General features: G+C 38.5%; 1 protein-coding gene across 1 annotated transcript in view; it reads right to left on the minus strand.

Annotated features, from left to right (window-relative positions):
- Positions 1–340: 340 nt before the first annotated feature.
- The window catches only part of LOC308640026 (contactin-3-like), a gene marked incomplete at both ends in the record, with an annotated part of 96034 nt that continues 76042 nt past the window's right edge, over positions 341–20332 (minus strand). Inside the window, 2 exons of the mRNA XM_081312093.1 lie at positions 341–516; positions 3361–3488. Coding sequence (XP_081168219.1) covers positions 341–516; positions 3361–3488 — 304 coding nt within the window. The remainder of the gene's footprint in view (positions 517–3360; positions 3489–20332) is intronic.

The raw sequence follows: 20332 nt of genomic DNA on the forward strand, positions 1-20332 counted from the left end.
ACTTACCCCCAGTCCATCATAATATGACCTGTTTGAACTAAACATCTGTGTGAGAGTAATTTCCATGTCCTGGGATACTAACCACGACCTCTCATGAAGAATAGCATTTAGTATAAGTGCAACATGCATCAGTTTTAATTAAAATTACAGGTTGAAGTAAATGTGCTCAATTTCTGGTAATTACACAAACAAAATTAGATCAAAACAGAATTGAGACACCAGATTCACTCATTTCATATGCATTTCTAAGGCATCACCTATGGGCCTGATGGGTTTTTTAAAGGCCACGTGTTACAGACTTGAGCAATAGAAAAAGGATGACAAAAATGTCATGACTTACCCCACCAACTTTCTCAAAGTGAGATCCATCTTTCTTAAAATCCGTGAGGGCCCCGTTGAAATACCAGGTGAACATAATGTCTAACAGTGGATCGTGTTGTGCCTGGCAGGGCAAAATGACGCTTTCACCCACAGAAACGTCCATGTTAGATGGCGCCAGCGTTATCCTAGTTGGTTCTATTAGGGAGATAATTCATAAGTAAAACTTTAGCATTTATGTTGTGATGAAAGCAATTTGTACAGGTAAATTCTTCATCCACCTTAGAGTGTGTGTGCTTTTATATGCTTAGGTATACACACACATCTATGCAATGAAAAGTCTCCATGGTTAAAATAGATGTTTTAATGCAGTCCTATAATACATTTCATGGGATCCACCAAATCTTGTGAAAATAATTAGCATATCTGAGTTTACAGGTTATAAAAGTTTAAGATGAAAGTCACCAGTAAGCAAGAGTTATAGTAAGACTGAAAAATCCATTTCAACTTAGTTTTAAGGTTTTGTGAAATATAGTGGGAGAAACAGAAACTACTGTGTTTTCACCAACTTTCAATGACTAAAAAACACATTAACATCAAAATTCAAATAGACTCAAACCTTTGATGTGTACGTGGATTTGAAAAGCTTAGAATAAGCTTAGAGATGCTTAGAATAAGTGCAACGGGAGGACACTCTTCTAAAATGTTAACTGATGTCGTTTTTTTCCCCAGTGGAAGGAAATGTCTGTGGCACATTCTGCCTGCCCTTACCGTGTACCTTCCATCTTTTCTGAATTAAATTTCCTTGCTCCAATTTTCCCAGTGCCATTCCCCTTGATGTTACACCATGTGGCAGCAAATGTCTTCAAAAGTCACTTGCATATGTGGTCTGTACTTGCTTGATTAAATAGCCTCTTTAACCCAGTAGTTGGGCATAGGTCTCCCTGACCAACCTGTTCTCATCAAGGTCCCCTGCTATGAGACCCAATGATAAAGTCTTGGTCTCATTATTTGAGGCTCTAAGCTCTGTCACACTTGATCACTGGTTCTCCCTTGTACTCTTTCCTCAGCTGGGTTTTGGGACATCACATTCCTGCAGTTTTATTTACTGTCCTGGTCACTCCTTTTCTGTATCTCTCTTTATAGTCTCGCTTCCGCTACTATATTTCTTAGTGTACAATGAATGTGTCAAGCTCAGTCCTTTTTTAAGGTGATCTCAGATGGTATCTTGGCTTCAAGTCCTCATCTATATGCCAACAATGGTGAAAAGTATCTCTTCATCTTTGATTTACCCAAGTCCAAGGTCATCTATCCAACCACCTACTCACTGTCTCCACTTAGGTGTCAGTCACCATTAGTTCCCATAAAGTACATTGTAGGATTAAATTCTTAACTCTTTTAAATTAAGGCAGAGCAGAGTACAATGCTTTGGCTGATGAAATATATGTAGGAGTTACATGTAGCATCGACAGGCAGAATTCTGCAGGAACTAATAGGTAATGTGATGTGTCTCCTTCCTGTCCTGTCATGACGTGCACTGTCCCAGATGGTGGAGACACTGGGGGTCTTTGTTCCTGAGTGAGGAAGCGATGCTGACTCACTGAGGACTTGCAGTATGCATGAAAAAATGAAGCCATGCTATTTTAATCCACTGAGATTTTGGCAAATCTCTGATCTGCTTTACAGGGAAACATCCTAACGATATTCTAAACGTCCAAACTATGCTCATGCTCTTCTTTCACCCCAAAGCTTTGAAACCCACAGCCTGAGCAATCCCAGCTGTTCTTCCATTTTTTTCCATTTCTTCACCACACACCCTGCAGTCCCTCCTGACTCCTTTCCGAGACCTCAAATCCAATTTGTAAACACCTTCTCCTTCAGAATATATGCAGAATCTTATCCCATCCCATCAGCTCCTCAGCTGCCAATCTCACTTGGATCATCATCACCTCCTGTTGGTTAACAGCCATGGGCTCCTGAGACTTTGAAAAGCAGCTAGAGTCACCCTTTCACATCATCTTATTTCTCTGCTGAAAACCTTGCAGTAGTTCCACTTTTCAATCCAAGTGAAAACTGAAGTCTTAGCAAGATCTACAATTGGTCCACATAACTGCACCCTAGAAATCTCCTGGTAAACTCCTTTATCTCCCTGGAGTCTTTGTACCAAAATTTCCATCTCACTTATCTTGATTCATGCTCTAACTCATCTTTCTTCATATATTCTCTTTACTTTCTCAATTGTTTGCAATATGCTTCCTTCTAATGATCTCCTTATTTCTTCTTCCTAATTTTCATTACTCTATCTTGGGCAGAATGTAAGAAGGATGACTACAGATTCTGTTTCAATGTTTCCACTGATCCAGCTCAAACAGTGGGTACATAATAGGTGCTCAGTTTTTTTTTCCTGAATGAATAAATGAAAAAAATTAACCCAAAACTTAAATCTTATCGATATTAACAGTTATTTGATGAGCTTGAACATCTCCAGAAAAGACCAATGAAAAAGAGAGCACACCGGGCTGGGGATGTGGCTCAAGTGGTAGCGCGATCGTCTGGCATGCGTGCGGCCCGGGTTCGATCCTCAGCACCACATACAAACAAAGATGTTGTGTCTGCCGAGAACTAAAAAATAAATATTAAAAAAGTCTCTCTCTCTCTCTCTCTCTCTCTCTCTCTCTCTCTCTCTCTCCCCCTCCTCTCTCACTCTCTCTTTAAAAAAAAAAAAAAAAAAGAGAGCACACCTAAAAGATCTGACCCAATAGGAGAACATAAAATAAAAGGAGATTATCAGCATATGCCATTTTCCCATCATCCCAGCACAGTAGCCAAGGTACCCTGCCATGTCCACTGTGCTGTGCTATAGAAGTACACAGTGTCATTTTCTTGACCATCACTTGTTAAAAACACAAGCGCAAACACAGTTTCTACCTTCACAATGTACCACATTTTGTGGAAAACACATGGCCAGTTTCTTTAACCATAATATTAATATATGTCATGAAACGCATCTCTGATAAACCCATCTTGACAAAACACACGCACCTGTGACTACCAACTGTGTTGTCCCGTTGGCTTTCCCAAACTGGTTTTCTGCTGTGCAGGTAAAGGTTCCTGAGTCAGCCTTTGTCACGTTGTCTATTTTGAGTCCTCCATCTTTTAAAAAAGAAAATCTAAAGGAAACGTACATTTGATCAACAAATGTGTAATAGTAACATTTTTTTGAAAAAATAAATAGTATTTTTTTTCAGAATTTATTATCTTATGCTAATACTGTTAAGGCCTAATAAACTAAGCCTAGGCCTTTTAGGAATAAAGAAAATGAAAAGAAAACATGCACAGATACACAGAGTTGAATAAGACAAGATGCTCTACCAAATTGAACTTTGCATAATGTTTTTATACAGCATTACTAAACAGCATTACTTAACATTGCACCTAATTTGTAAATGCCTTTATCAAATAAGTGTGAAATGTTTTCCAAAAATATATATTGTGGTAGATTATTCATGGGGTAGCCTTGTAAGTTTTCAGAAAATAAGTAAGGGAATGACCTCATTTCCCTTAAATTTGAAAAAATATATGAAAACCAAGAAACCTGCTTGTCTTTCACTATGAACTTGGAAAGTCACAATTGACTTAATAAAAATTCAAGTTTTGTAAAACATAAAAATTGTGTGGTCACCTATGAGCTATTGTAAAGATTCTGAAAACTTTGATTAATATTACTTTTAAGTTTTTGAGCATCCATTTGAAACACTTAAAACTTTAGCATCTTACTAATTGATCAAGGAAATATTATAAGTGTCTTATATGCAACAGGCACTCAGAAAGTCCCTGGGGTTTTTTTATCTATAGATAAAAAGTCTCCATCTTTTTGGAAATAACAGTCTACTAGAATCACAGACATTAAGCCACTAAGTAAATGTGAAAAGTTCAGAGATTTGAGAAGTATTCTGAAGGAGAGAGAGAGGGTGAAGGAGAATTACTTTATGTGAACTTCCAAGGTAGGGGGTTTCAGAAGTCCTCTTAGAAGGGGAGTCACTTGCACCAAGAAAGAACAAGATAGGATTAACATCTCTCATCCCTCTGATCCTTGTACCTTTGTTGCCCAACTTGTCTACTCATGATTATATTCTCTCTCTTTGAATTCCTAAAATCATTATATCTATACTATCTACTGACAACTGAGAAAGGCTTTTATCTTTTGTGATTCATATTCTTAATGCATGAGTGTTGCATTTATGCAAATGGATGGCAAACTTCTTAAAAAGCTTTGGAGCCCCAGTGTCAGAATAGTTAATAGATGTTCCCACTTTTTGGGCCACCCAGCAGAAGAGCCAGGTAAGATGACAAGGACATTAGAATAGAATGGAGGATATCAACTCAGGCTTTAAATATTATCTTATTTGTTGCAAGATTTTTAGATGTGTAACATCATTATGACTACAGAGTCACAAAACAAGTTACTGTGAGTAGAGTTTATGTATCAAATAATATAGGCAGTCTTGATTTTGTATGGTTTTGAATAGCCTGGTGATTTACTTTCATTTGCATCCTCCTACCTTTTCTTGAGTAAAGAGGTCCAGGGAAAATTAGCACCAGTACACAGGGGCTGTTCATGATACTGGACCCTGAGGAGAGCTATCCATGAATGTTTGCTAGTCATGTGTTATTTTTCTTAACTATATCAAGTTAGGTTGAAAACAAGAGTTTGGGATATTTGGCCTACTAAGAAAATCAAGGAACAAGAATATTGTATTTCAAATTGGGGAAATTACATTAAAAAAAACTTAAAAATTCCAAGAATTTTCCTAGGAATCAATAGAAAAGCACATTGTATTTGATTTCCTTCATGAACTGTGATTATTTGTTTGTTATAAAATAAAAGCCCATTTTTGTCTCAAAAAGGTAATCAAAGAACTTTACAAAAAATATCTTTATATCTTAGTCTCCCAGAGAGCACAGAATTTTTTTAAAAATTAGTATGCAATAATAACTGAATTCCCTGCAGAGTAGAAAGATGCATGAAAATTTAAGATATTGAAGTATGGATCAGGAATTTTGAGAACCATGGGGAGTAAACTTAAGTATAAATCATGCCTCTCTCCCTCCACCTGCCCAATCCTTGCTGAGACTTTCCTCTCTGGTAGCACATTGACTGTAGGAAGAAGACTATGTCCTCAATCTGAAAACTTAGAAATGACTTACCTAAAGCAAAGATAAAATTACTAATTACTATTACTATTAAAGAAAAAGCCAACATAGAGGGAGAGGTAAAAGATAAAGCGAGAAACTAATTGAGGAAAAGAGAGTGATGAGATATCTGATCGAGAAACTCCTTGGAAGAAAGAGAAACTGTAATCAAGGACACTGCTCCCAGCAAATTCTAGTTGCTGATCCCATCAGTAAAATCTGGAGGCCATGACACACAAAGAGAATATCACTTGATCCAAAACACTGCTCTCCAAATGTCACCCATGAAAAGAAAATCAGGATTTGCTGGAGACTTTAAATATGTAAAGAAAGGAAGCTGACCAATGATATCAGAAGGTTAGGAAGACATTTAAATGGCAGAGGCAAACTCATCTAGTTTGAATGACAGGAAGGGGACAGAACTGGAAACTCGATGAATTAGTAAGCTTTCAAACAAAGACAAAAAAAATGCCTCCTGTTGACTGATCAGATGTTGAGCTTTCATTTATAGCTTCTGATCTTGATATCACAAAAGTAAGATAGGAAATTCCAGTTATCTCTTCATGTTATGAATTAGTAAATTTCCACTAAAAATAAGAAATTATTTGGAATATTGGGAGAACAAGAAGTCCTTCATTGTATTAACTCAAGTTAAAATTGGGCAAATCTGTCTTCATGGCCATGAGGCACAACTTCATAGGCCGGGACTAACATCTTAGGAATCACTCGAGGACTTGAAAACAAACATAATGACTCTCAAAGAATGTAAACTCTGTGTGTATCATAAAAATTGAGCTAATTGGTTATTTTCTTCCTAAATTGGTTCTTCCAGTAAGTTCTAAAAGGCCCACAGGGCATTTTGCACAACATAAAAATAAACAATATTCAGTAAATGGATGAAGTAATTGTTTCTCAACAGAAAACCTTCAATAAGCCAAGCTTCCCTACAGAGATTTGAAGTGAAAATTTTATACCACTTCACTATAAATGAAATTGCTTTCTAAGCTTTCTGGGAACAGGTTTGTCTGCAAACAGAGCTGAAAATATAGATAACAATGAGAGACTCTAGTCTTGGCACAGAAGGTTAAATAAAGATTTCTTAGATTAACATTCAGAAACATGGTACTCCAGTTTGCTTTGAGTAATGGGCAATTTAAATCACTGTGGCATTTTAACTTCTTGATCAGTTTCATAATATACCTTTATGTGTAATTTTTATTGGCCTTTCCTGTTGTAGCAAGAGGTTAATTATTTCCCTTAACTTTATGCAGTCTGAGGATGGTTTGGGATAAGTCAACATAATTGCTCTAAGCTGCTCTAATGATCCATGCTATAATTCAGTGATGGCATTGAATTTATGACTTTTAAAAAACACTGTTTTCTCAGAAAGTATAGTGTTGTCTAGGCAACGCTGACCTGTGCTTTAGGATGGCATTTAAGCATCCGTAATAACAGTGTGTTCCAGAACATGAAAAGTATGGGGTGCTCCATATACAAAGCAGGGTGTTTGAAGATACTGTTTTCCCTTTGCCTGTGTTCTGAATATGATGGCAACTTATTCAACTTGGATTTAACAAACATACTGCCACTCCTCCTTTACTCAGGAAGTACACCTCAGCAGAGATGAGACCGCATGAAGTCGAACTGATTACTGCTGTACAGAAAATTGACAATGCTATTTTGGGTAGTGCCTTCTGAGCATGTATTCTAAGGGCTGTTTGCATACAATTAGCTCCAAGAGAAAAGCACTCACCATGCATATGCTAGATAATGACAGTCAAGGAAAGGAACTATGTATTGATGAAACAGAGACAAAATAAACACCAGAGAAGAAGACAGGGTATCTTCTCACCTACAGCTACTCTCACACCTACAAGTTTGGCAGAAGCACTGTCCCCCCTGCAGTTCAAAGATAACCTGCAGACAGTGTTTAGAAAAATAATACTAAATCTTCATTCTTTCTGGTCTTTCATCTTATAAATCCAACAGTGTTGGTTTAGTGATCATTAGTCAGACAATCTACTAGGAAAAGAGAAGCAGAAGGGGAAAGAGTCAACTGTTAATGATCATATCTTTGAGGGAGGCAGCGGTGTAATTAGAAGTGGCCCTGTAGTTTTGTCAGACACACATGTTCCATGGAGCAGGCACCTGAAGTCCTAGAGTAGATGGAGATTGGCTTCACTCTGCAGCTGGGGAAACACTGAATTCAGACCAACAGACATGCCTTCATATGCGTAAGGATGGAACGAACAATAAAAGGTCATTTGCTTCACTTCAATTCAGTCTTTCTAAATGCATATTATCAGGTCAAATATATCTGGAGCTAAATGAATTTATATGAAAGTGACAAAAATTTTCTCTCTAGAGGACTCAAATCTGTAGGGAAAAAAAGGACCTTTATAGAGGATTTCCAGTCTAAATAATTATATTCAACTGTGCACTTAATTCATTCATGAGGCCCAGGCAATAATTCATTTGAAATATTTGCATCTGCAAACAAAAGAATATCCACAAAAAATCACAAATACTCAAATATTAAATGATAATACAAACAAATAAAAATCCCAGACAAATAAGATAAATGATGGTTGATGGCTTATATATTGAAAGAAAACTTCAAAGAGTATAATAATTAAGACTCAGAGGGTCCCCACCCTGGGCTCTCTTCTTCTCTGCTCCCTGATTCAAATCAATGAAAACCCAAACCATCCACTTTATTGCTTATATTACAGAAAAAGTGATGCAAAATGCTTCAGTGAGCAACCATGGGCTCCTGACACCTCATCCCAGAATGTGGTAGACTCGACTTCATTGGTACTTGTGAAAAACCACGGGTGCTACCCTTACAGGTAGGCCCAAATATGTAATAAACAGAACAGCAGGACATGCATCCCCACCCACCTGGCAGATACCAAATAGAGAACAGGGAGGGGACCCATTATGCTAGGATCTTCCACAGAAATTCAGGAGCCAGACAATTCCCTAGGAAGGAGTTGGAGAAAGACCCAGATGATACTCTAATGAGTGTTCTCCTCCTTACAGAGTAGAAACCCTAGAAAGGAAGTCAATTCCAACAATAAAACTGAAGTGCAAAAGACTTATGAATGTGCATAGGAGGAATTTCATCAACTCAAGGGTTATAGAGGATGATGAATTATTTTTGTGGACCCAAAATGATTATTTTTTGTGGGGGAGCAACACTGATCTTCCTTTGGGAAGTCTTAGTAGGGCTATAAATCATGGAAGCCTGTCTTATCCTAGCTGAGGGAAGTCTGGTGAGTTACTTTACTAGGCACCAGTTACCTGGAGAATTTGTTAACTTAGCAGTTGTTGGGTCTACTGCCAGATTAGGCTGGAGATGACCCAAGGATTTGCTTTTCTAATAATTCCCCAGTGTATCTGGTGGAGTTGAAGTGGGGACCACACTCTGAGAAGCAGTATTCTACACTATGGTCATTGGACTATCCATCTTCAAACTATGTGCCAAAAAGTCAAATATGATAAATTTGTTCATTCCAGAACTGGGACTGAAAAGACAGCATAATGGCAGCCTCCAAGATTTCTGGAGCCATCCAGTATCACACCTATTCCCAAGTCAGGCTCTGTAACTTGTCTAACCATTCTGTTTAATATCTTTCAGTCAATTCTTTGAAAGAGTTCATAAATTTCTAAAGGAAACATGCTACCAAGAATTGGTATTTTGCACACACTATTTTTTCCATAAACATTTATTTTCTCAACAAAAATAAATGGTACTGAAACAATCTTCTATGTAGAAAGGACAAGGTTTAATCATAAATTAAGGGCAACCAACAAACACCTATCTTGTTGTTCAGTTCTTGAAAGACAGAACAGTTGTGCCCCAATGCTCCAATTCCAAGGTTATCCTCCTTTATAGATATTCATCAATATTCAAGTCATCATTTGAAAATTCATTCAGCATTACTAACCATTCTAGGGAATAAAACTTGTTTTAGCACTTGAAGATTCTTGAGGTCACTCTCTGTAGAACAAATGTGTGTGCACACACAACAAAAGTTCTGATACAAGTGAGGATGGAGAAGATCTTCTACGATTCTCCGGGAATCAGGCTGGGACCTCTTGCTAGCAATTCAACTCACCCAATGATTCAGAAATATGTTTGGAATTTTTGTCTTAGATCCTCTAGTGTTAGCCTTTCTAGAAGTGCCTTACAGAGAGACTTTTTTCTTATGATGACTGTTGCACATTTGAGAGTTTGTTCCTTATAAATCATCTTGCCCAAAAATAGAGTGCTAATGTTGCATAACTCAAGTGCACAGGTCTAGACTCATACATCTGTCTACCCTATGGAGTCGGTTCCAATCTGTTTTCCAAGAGAAATCTCAAAAATGACAACCTGAACTTTCTGGATCCTCTTCCATGCAGAGAAGCACTAACAGCCTATTCAGTCACAGGTCCTGGGGAGCCACCAAATTTTTAGTAAGAGGATAGAAACTTCAATACTAACCTAATTGACTTTTAAGCATTTGACTTTATATCTTCACAGCAGAACTTCCTATGTTCTCCAATTTTTTGATGCTGAACACACACTTGAAAAAAAATATGCACATTAAAAAAATCACACAAAGGTAGCTAAAAGAAACATGACTCATCTACTCTTCCAGAGGCTTGAGTCTTCCCCCCAGCTGCCTTTTCTCTTGCAGCATTAGTGATTGAACCCAGTGGCTTGCATAAGGTAGGCAAATGCTCTGCCACGAAGATATGTCCCCAGTCCCTGGAATGTTTTTTTTAAAACTGATAACCCACTTGAATCAAATGTATGGAAGATGATATGTCATGAGCTTTGTAATGTTTTGAACAACCAATAAAAAAATAATAAATTAACTAAAAAACGAAAAACAAAACAAAACAAAAAAACTGATAGTTCTCTCTAGACTGGGAGAAGAAAATTAATTGGTTCAATTTTGTTTTAAGGATGTTTTGCCTTTCTTGGTTCTTATGCGTATCCATTAGATTTGGATTCACATGTATGCATTCCTTGGTCTATTGAGAGTTGTATATCTCCTCATCAGATGGTTTTATTGCATTCTATGGATACTGTTTGTTAATGAGCAGTATTTTTCTCCTTTCATTTGTTGGCACAAGGTTTTAGGTCCAAATTGTGGACCTCCACTAAAAAGTACAACTGCTGGCACATATTCTATAAATGAACCTCACACATTCATTCTGCAGCACATTTCTGAACCTGTGGTATGAAACATGCTCTGCTATAAGCAATAAAGATTCCCTGGTAAGGATTTTTGATACCCTAATGTAACTCACATTTAAGTCAATTAGAAATCTGGCATATCTTTTCTCTCCAAATTTTCCTCTCAATGTTTGGTCTGTGTGTACTTTCACAAACTGTCTCAAACGCTTTGGAAGAAGACATGATACAAGTAAATAACATAAACAAGAAGACACAGAGTGATTAAAATCAGGGGGAAGTAATAAAGAAATAATAAATATATTGACGTATAAGAATTTTCAATTATCTAAATTAGAAAAACATAAGATTTAAGTCAAACTTGAAAGTACTATGGTTTTTCCAATTAAGTCAATTAATAAACACTGTGAAAAATTCAGTGCCTAAACATATCTTCACACTAAAATTAAAGGTATTTATTTGTCTGGCATTTAAATGTAAAGGGTCAGAAAATCAGCTCTTCCTTTTTTAGGAATAGAATTTTTTATATATTCTACCTTAATTTACAGACTTTTCCCCAGGATTTTAGATTTTAAAAGAGTCAAATACTCTCATCTTCCCACAGAAACTGCCCTAGCAATGAAATCTGCATTGACAGAATTAGAAAATCCACAAATAAGATCACAAAGTAAAAAACAGGTCACAGAGCAAAATATTTTTTTTTTAGTTTTCTAGGCAGTGAGAAGTTGACCTAAGTATACTAACTTGGTAGAAATTTCATAATAGATGAAAAACTAGAATAACTTCCCTTTAAGCATCAGAATATAGAAGGTAGCAATCATCATGACCACTCTACCTGATAACTTCCTTGTGTAGAAATGCTATGGCAATTATATCTTATAATTGACCATCTGAGCATCCATCCATCCATCCATCCATCCAACTACCCACCCATCCACTCATCCATTCATCTACCATCCATCTGCCCACTATCTATCCACCTATCCGTCCACCCACACACCCAAACTTTCATCCACCCACCCATATATCCACTCATCTATTCATTCACCATCCATTCACCCATCATCCATCCATCCATCCATCATGTATCCAATCACTTCTTCTGTGAAAGGCTTCCAGAAGGGGAGAAAATACTATAACTGAACTGTCCATATTTTAAATAGGAGATCTCAAGGATAGAAATCTATTTTAAAATCAATTTTATATATTTTGCAGGAATAGTTGAACAAATTAAATTTTAAAAAATTATAGATATGTTTAATACATGGCACATTGCTCAAGAGAGGATGAAAACCTTCAACAAGTATTTGTTGAGTACTTATAAAGCACTACAAATTTTTGAAAACTATGAGTAAGAAATAGATCCTATTCTTTAGAGACTTCTATTCTAATGGCCAAGGGGGATCCATGTAATTCATGCACCATTAACCATAAGTGTGATTATTACATATAAAAATTTACATCTGAGGAACATATTCATCCAGTTCTACCTCCCTAATATATCCTCTTCTCCATTTCTACTATCTAACTCTAAATATTCCTCCAGTTACCCTGAGTTGTCTCCTAATCAGATTCATTGCTTTCCTCCTTTTTCTATTCAAACCACTCTCCACACTGCAGCCAGAGTTATTTTTTAATCAGATTATGTTACTCTTGCTTTCACAGCTTAAATGATTTCACATTCCATTTAAAATAAAATCTAACATCTTTGCCAAGTCTTCAACGACGTTCATCTGTGGGATTTAATGTTTTTTAACTCCCCCAATCCCATGGCACTTCGGTGTCACTGCCCTTCCTCCTGATTAGTTTTCTATTAAAAAATTACTTCATTAATAAGGCCTTTTTCAAATACACTATATAATCATTCTTTTCATTTCTTTTATGTCTAAAGAAATGATCTCTTTTAGCTTACTTATATTAGGTCTCTTCCTTATGCAAAACCCATGAAGAAGAGGGCATGTCTTTCTAATTCATCCTCTATCCTCAGAGCCCAGGACAATGAAAAGCACATGGTCCGTGTTTCAGACTGCACTTCCCAAACATGGCTACCCTGATCTCCAACCCATGGAATTTTCCTGGTGTGTTAGTCAGCTTTTCATCACTTTGACAAATACCTGAGAGGAACAACTTAAAAGGGGGAAAATGGGGGAAAAGTTTATTTTGGCTCATGATTTTCCAAAGATTTTTGCCTATGGTAGGCAGGCCTCATAGGACAGATTATCATGGCAGTCGGTCATGTTGGAGGAAAGCTGCTTAGCATACTGAAGCCAGGAAGCACAGAGAAAGAGGTGAGAGAAAAGGGACCAGGACAAGATACAGTTCCCATGGGCATATTCCCAGTGACCTACTTCTTCCAACCATGCCCCACCTGTAGCTATCTGTAGCTACATCTGTAGCTATCAGTGGATTAAACCATGGATGAAATCAGAATCCTTGTGGTCTAATCACTCAACTCTGAACATCACTGCACTGGGGATAAAGCCTTTACCATGATTCCTTGGGGGATACATCATATCCAAGCCATCTTGCTTTTGCTCCTCTAAGAAGTCCACTAGCAGCTGTGTGCAGCAGCCCACACTTGTAATCACAGATACTTGGGAGGTTAACCTGGAGAATCACAATTTCTAGATCAGCCTGGGAAAATTAATGGGACCCAGTCTTAAAACAGAATTTTTTAAAAATGGGTTTCTGGTGATGTAACTCAGTGAGGTATGCTTGCCTAGCATGCATGAGACCCTGGGTTCAATCTCCAGTACATAAAAATGTCCACCAGCAGATAAATACATTAGCCTTACAAAAGAAGAAAATCCATTCATTTGCAACAACATGGATGAACCTGCAGGGCCTGCTAAGAGAAATAGTCCTGACACAGAAAGACAAATATCAAATGACATTGCTTACATGTAGAATTTTAAAAAGTCAGCAGGACAGTATTTGCCAGGGGTTGGAGAGTAAGAAAACTGGGGAGATGTTGGTTAAAGAACATAAAGGCTCAGTTATGTAGTATGAATAAATTCTGAAAGTCTAATGTGCAGCATGGTGATTATAGCTAATAACTTTCTGCTGTACACTTGAAATCTAGAAAGAGAGTTGATCTTAACTGCTTTCATATGCATTAATAATGGTACTTATGTGGGGTGATGGATATGTTAATTAGCTTGATAGCAGCAGTCATTTCCCAGTGTGTGTCAAAACATTACCTTGTATTCTTTAAATATACACAACCTTTATTGTCAAGTATAACTCAAGAAAGCCCCGGAAAGGAATAAAAAAGGGGAGTCCAGCACCTCTCTCTTTGATCTGTGGAACCAATGGAATGCAGAGAAATGGCACTGGATCTTGGGAGTTTGGATTGTAAGTTTTTATCAAAAGGGCATGTGGAATCATCTTGGTCCGCAGGTATTGGGAGCTGGTAGAACCAGTAGGATGGGGAGCCTTGGGGGAGGTCTTTTGGTAGATGAGAATGGTCTTCAAAGGGGATCGGGGAGGATCTGGCTCTCCTCCCCTCTTTGCCTTCCTAACTCTAAGGAGAGTGGTTTTGCTTTAAACATGCTGCCATTGTAAAGTGCTGCCTCACCAAAGGCCCTAAACAATGGGTGATGATTGACAGAAACTTTTAAAACTATGGGACACAATGAACCTTTTCTCTTTATATGTTGATCTTTCAGGCATTTGCTACAAATAAGAAATCAACTCAGGGGCCTAGATGATTGGGCTTCCATCTTGCTACTGTGAATCCTCACTTTTCATGCCTGTGGCTGCTCAAGGAATCATTCTGACTCCTGAAAGGGCACCCCTTTGGGAGGAAACCCCTAATAGCTGTGTATAGAGATCACAAGGAGAGGTCTTGGGACAGTAGGAGGAGAGAGAAAGGTCTCTCTGAGAAGCGTCTTCTGGTTTCTCTTGCTCTAGCCCCGACTGAGATAGCCTGAGCATGCACCATCCAGCCAATTGCAGTGTTCCTGGACTTCTGACCCAGAGAAACCCTGAGAGATGATAAAATGGCTGTTCTATTACACCATTAAGCCTCCAGGTTATTTGTTATGCAGCAATCATTAGTGGGAACAGTCGATGCTAAATGAATATTTGAGTAGTGAATGAAGGTTGACATGAACAAAGATGTATGGCAGAGGAGCAGGGAACACAGGATGGATAAGGCAAGGGTTGTGCCAGAATTCAGGTGCGACTGTATTCTGCAGGAACTGCCAATTCCCTGGTGGGATAACTGATATGACAGACATGAGGGAGTCACCAAGGCAAAACAGAAAGAGCAGTTATGGCTGCCCAGCTTCAGGAAGAGTGCTGTTGGCAGGTAAGACCAAGCCAGATCTTGAGACATGAGTTGGAGTTTTCTAGGTTGAGAAGAAAATAAACTCAAGCCAGAGAAAATTGTAAGAGCATACATGAAGAATGTAAAGGGAAATCTCCTTCTTTGTCCTTTAAGAGTTATTGAAAAGAAAATGGTGTATCCTCTACCACCTCTATACTGATGGTGCCAAAGAGTCAATATGCTTAGTTTAAGGGAAAGCTCCTGTTTCTTCCTATTGCAAACTTGTTAGCAGAAAAATATGCAAAAGTGGTATGCAATGATATTTTGGTTTTATACAATTCATTAAAACACACACATATAGTACATATATAATATATAATATATATATATATATATATATATATATATATATATATATATATATATATATATATTATATATATATATATATATATATATATATATATATATATATATATATATATACACACACAGGCACACACACATATAATTATATATGTAATTTTGAGTGAGAGCAGAAATAAGGAGAACGGATTGGGCTGTGGACAAGTGTACACTGGCTTTCGGGTTTGGGTGAGACATGCAGTATGACTAAAAATTCTGTTTTGAGACGGTGCATGGGAAGATCCTCCAAATAAATAAAACATTTGAGTTGGGCATGGATATCAATTAATTTACCCAGTTCTTGCAACAAACTGGATTGAAGTGTATTCTGAAGGCTGATTCAGATTCATTAATCAGCTTTCCCTCACCAAAATTATAACATTGACAAAGTTCCCAACTTTCATAATCCATCAAAAACTAATCTGGAAGCTCAATTTAAGAAACACTTGGTCATCTGCAAAGTTTAGTTGATATACTTTCAGAGACCATTTGTCACTGATGTCTTTAACATGATATTTATGTGGAATTCACTTACTGAAGAAGGTTTGAATAATATAAAAGAGATTATTGTGCCATAAAGAAAGGCACAAGCTGTCCTTTCCATTCAGCTACTCTGAAGGTGTCTGACACTACACAAAAAAAAATCAATCAGGTTAAAAATAGTATCAAAGGCATCAGGTACTTATTTTTGAGGACCTATGTAGAAGTAGGGACTTGACAAACACTATTATTATCTTTCCACTGAGTGGAAGAAATGGGGCAGGGGTAGTACTACCTAATTTGTCCAAAGGAACCCATGTGTTTCTCTGCTTGTCGGATACAACCAATTTCATTTGGCCACCTATTGCCAAGAGCATATGCTAAGCAAGTGGTACCAACAGGCTTACTAACCCTGCAAGTCAAGGATTTTTACATAAGGAAACCAAAACTCAGGGCCTATGTAACTTTTCTAAACCACACAGTTTGTTAGGCAGCAGACCCAAGATGTGACCCATTTGATGTGTTGCTCCTTGTACCTGCTAAAGTTAAATAAAGAAGCCACTGAAAGTTAATATTTAACTTCATGTGACACAGATGATTAACACAAAGTATAATGCATGCCAGTTAGGTATGACTGATTCATGTAAATAATGATTCAAATGCACTGAAACTTTAGCTACCCTGCAGTTAATGCAGAAGCTGTGTAGGAACATGCTGGGGTGGTGGATGGGTACAGTGGAGAGAATGTGATTTCACAGAATGCTTTCTGTGAGTCTCAGCCCACTTCCAAACCCTTGGATAGCAATGACTTCACTTGCACGTGCTCTTAATCTTCTCATGGAGAATGGGAGTTATGAGGCTAATGTGCAGCCCCACAAAAAGCATGGGTGATGTGTAGGTGCAGGTTGGGAAACCAGACCGGGAAGGAGGTTCTTCTCCCCACTCTGAGACTCTTGCACACAATTTACCCTGGAATCTCCATTGTCCCTTTAAACTTACTCCAGAATTCACCTCCTTGGAAGGAGAGGGATGAGTGTCTATGGGGAAAGATCTCAAGTCAGGCTCTCCAGATTGGGTGATCAGGAGAGATGATCTTAGCCACTGACACACAACTGGAATACGTGCATAGATAAGAGGCCTCATTTCTTAACTAAGCAATGCTTTCTGTGTAGATGAAACTTCCCCTTCCCTTTTGCTGTGCTCCCTTTCATGTCACTTCCTGTGAGGTGTCCCTCCTGGAGGAATGCTCTCCCAGGACCCAGGGCTGAGACAGAATCTTGTCTTTGTGCTTCTTACTGGTGGATACACAGCTGCTCCATGGACAAGACAGCAGTGTCCAGTGTCCTCTGCCTGTCCTAGTTCATTCATGCTGTCCTGAAGGCAGTACTAACAGTACCATCTTCCCTTTGAAAATGTCCCAATTTGTAGAACAAATTATATGGTCACCTTAATCATAAAATCTAACGATCCTGGTCATTGGCTTAGTTTTCCACATTCCACACCCACTGTAGGCTCCTTGAGGGATCCTGGTATTTCTCATTCATCTATGCATTACCAGTGGGGTCCATGGTCCGAAGAACTGCATAATGATATCACAAACTAGTGGACAGTTGGAGGACTCTCCCTCCAAGTAGAGGACAGGAATGTACAGTACCTTAAAGCAGTAGCTAATGTACAGTACCTTAAAGCAGCAGCATGGTTCATATTAAAGAAAATCCTCTTCTGTGTTTAAAAGTTCAAGAGTTAGAAATGAACTTGGAGGCAAGCATTCAGAAGTACAGGCTTAGAAGAGACCTCAGGTGTAGCCAAGTGAAGAAACTGAAGCTCACTGAGCACCCACATGGGCCGGAGAGCTGCTCTCTAGATGGGTACACATGGGTGAAGGGGAAGGGGACAGAGTCAGGCTCTTGGATGAAGAGGCCCTGGAAGTCTCCTGGGAAGGGACCAGCATTGAAGAGCAGGAAGGAAAAGGGACTCCATTGTGATTAGAGGAGCCAGGGATCCAGAAAGAAGAGGAAGGGTGGATACAGAAACTATCTGGCCAAGATGGTGGTCGAGGGGCGGTACCAGGTGACTACCTGCTGGAGAGTAACAGACCTCCCAGGCACATTGTCACCAAAGCTTTAAGGTCATGATAGAGATGCCAAGTGGTCCCAGCTCTGTCACAATTATCCTGGTTCCTGGAAAATGTTTAGATTCTCCATTGGTGAATCATTCAAGGTATCTCGGATGAACAAGTAGCCATCTAGGAGAACATCTCTTGAGCTTCTAAACTGCTAGATGGACCTACTCATGGAAGCAGGATGAAATGAATGTAAAATTTCATGCATGTCAAGCATAATTTATATACAATGTTCAAGTCGCTCTTTAGGTTCAGTTCTGTGAGTTCTTACAAATACAAGCAGTCACGAACATAACTGCCATCACAATCAAGGGTTAGAACAGCTTTCTCTCCCTGGAAGCTTCCCCTGCCCCAGACTCTCCCTCCTCACCCACACCCAGCCTCCACCAAGCAGTAATTACTCTTCTCTGTCACGAAATCTGAGCTTTCTCCGGGACCTTCATATAAATGGAATCAACAGCATAAAATACTAACTGCATTTTAAAGCCAGTTCCCAACTAGACACAAAACATGCATCAAGAATTGATTAATGCATTTTGAAAATGCTACCTAGATTATGGCTACTCAAATTTTGGGGAAAAAATCTTCACTACTTCTTTAAAAAGCACATAAATTTCTATAGTATTAAATGCTGCATAGAATATCTAAAACAATTTTAGTGTGTTTAATTAGATGTAATGGGCCATTCTTTGACTTTCATTTGAACTGAGGCTATTGCAATAAAATATTTACTATTATAAGCAATAACATTGAAATGAAAGCCCTCATTTTTAAAATTAATTGGCTAATGTGTTTTAAGTACCAGTAAGTGGCAAAAAAAGCTAACCATTCTCTAAAATATGCCAACTGGCTATTTCTTCTCCCAAGCCAGGCCTATTCATATTCCCAAGAGTCATTTTCAATTTTCATTTCCCTAAAGGAGACAAAAGATCCAATTTTAATTTGACTCTTTTTTTATTTGAAAACACACGAATTCAAGTGAATAAGTGAATGGAGTTGCATTAAAACAGCAACAACTGGTGAAATATTATCAGATGTTCAGGAAGCCAGACATTTTTTGTTTATTCAGAAAGATGCTTCCTGCAGGGAAGAAAAAAATGCAGCAATGTAACTCAATAAGGGAAGATGCAAACACAAAGGAAAAAAAATCCAAAAATGATCTTTGCTCAATCCTGAATGCTAGAAATTTCAGATTATTTAATAATCAATTACTAACTAAGCTTGCAAAAAAAACAGGTCTCTCTAGTTAAAACCTGAGTGTGCAGTGCTTCAGGGGTACAATGCATACTTTAAGCCACTTAGTGGCATCTACCTTCCAACACAACCACGCACTGACTGCCATCTCCACATTTGTGATGCCTGCAGCCCTAACTCCCAAGTTCCACATTCACTAAGCCCCCACCCTGCACAAAGGTGATGATATGGTAGGTGTGTGTATGGATGGATGGAGACACACACAGTTCACTTTTCAACATGCAATTTAAAAATCAACCAATCCCAAATGGAGCTCAGCATATTTAGCCCTACTCCCTCATCTCTGGGGAGGTTCTGTGTCACAATGAATGGGTCCACCACAATGCCTGATGCCCAAGTCAGAAATCCAGGATTCACCCCCGTGCCTAGCTCTCTCTCAAGTCTAATCAGTGAGCAGGTCCTATAGCATTAAGCTCTTCTCAGACTCCTAGAAAATCCATTCCCACCTCCATTGGTTAGCTCTGTCTGTTCTCCTCTCATGTGCAGGCTGGTAGAGGGCTGCTAACTGGGGTTCCACCTACTCCAATATACCCACTGCTGCCCTGGTCCCTGTTCTCCAACATAAATTTGATTTGATAAGCCAGCTGCTACCTTTATTTTATTCTGTTGACTTTATCCTGTGCCTGGCCTTTGTGCTTTGCACATGCTATTTCTTTGGCCTGAAGAATTCTTCTCCCAAGAACCCCAGGATCTTTCCAGTCTTCTCCAGAATGCTTGTGCAGATGTCCACCTTGCATATCCAGAACCTTGCAAACTGAGTTTTACTGTAACCATCCTGTGCTACCTGGCTGTACATTGAAAAGCTGAACACGATGGTGTGGCCTTCTCTGACAGAAAGCAAATACCTAGTGCCTGGCCCATGAAGTAGGTACTCAAAGAATTTCCAAATGAATGCACAGAAACATAATTCCAAGAACTCAGGACTCACTGTTTGCACTATATGCCCTGGTGTCTATTCAGAACAGCATTTCCGGGACCTGATGGGCAGGAACCCTTGGTGCAACAGAACTCAAATCATCTCCATACTTGAGAGCAACAACCCTTGTTTCTCCAAAGCAATTCAGGAATGTAAGTGACTCACTGACTTAGATCCAATTTCCAT

Source organism: Spermophilus citellus (assembly GCF_964194105.1).
Source record: "Spermophilus citellus genome assembly, contig: SCAFFOLD_355, whole genome shotgun sequence".
Classification (NCBI taxonomy): Eukaryota; Metazoa; Chordata; class Mammalia; order Rodentia; family Sciuridae; genus Spermophilus; species Spermophilus citellus.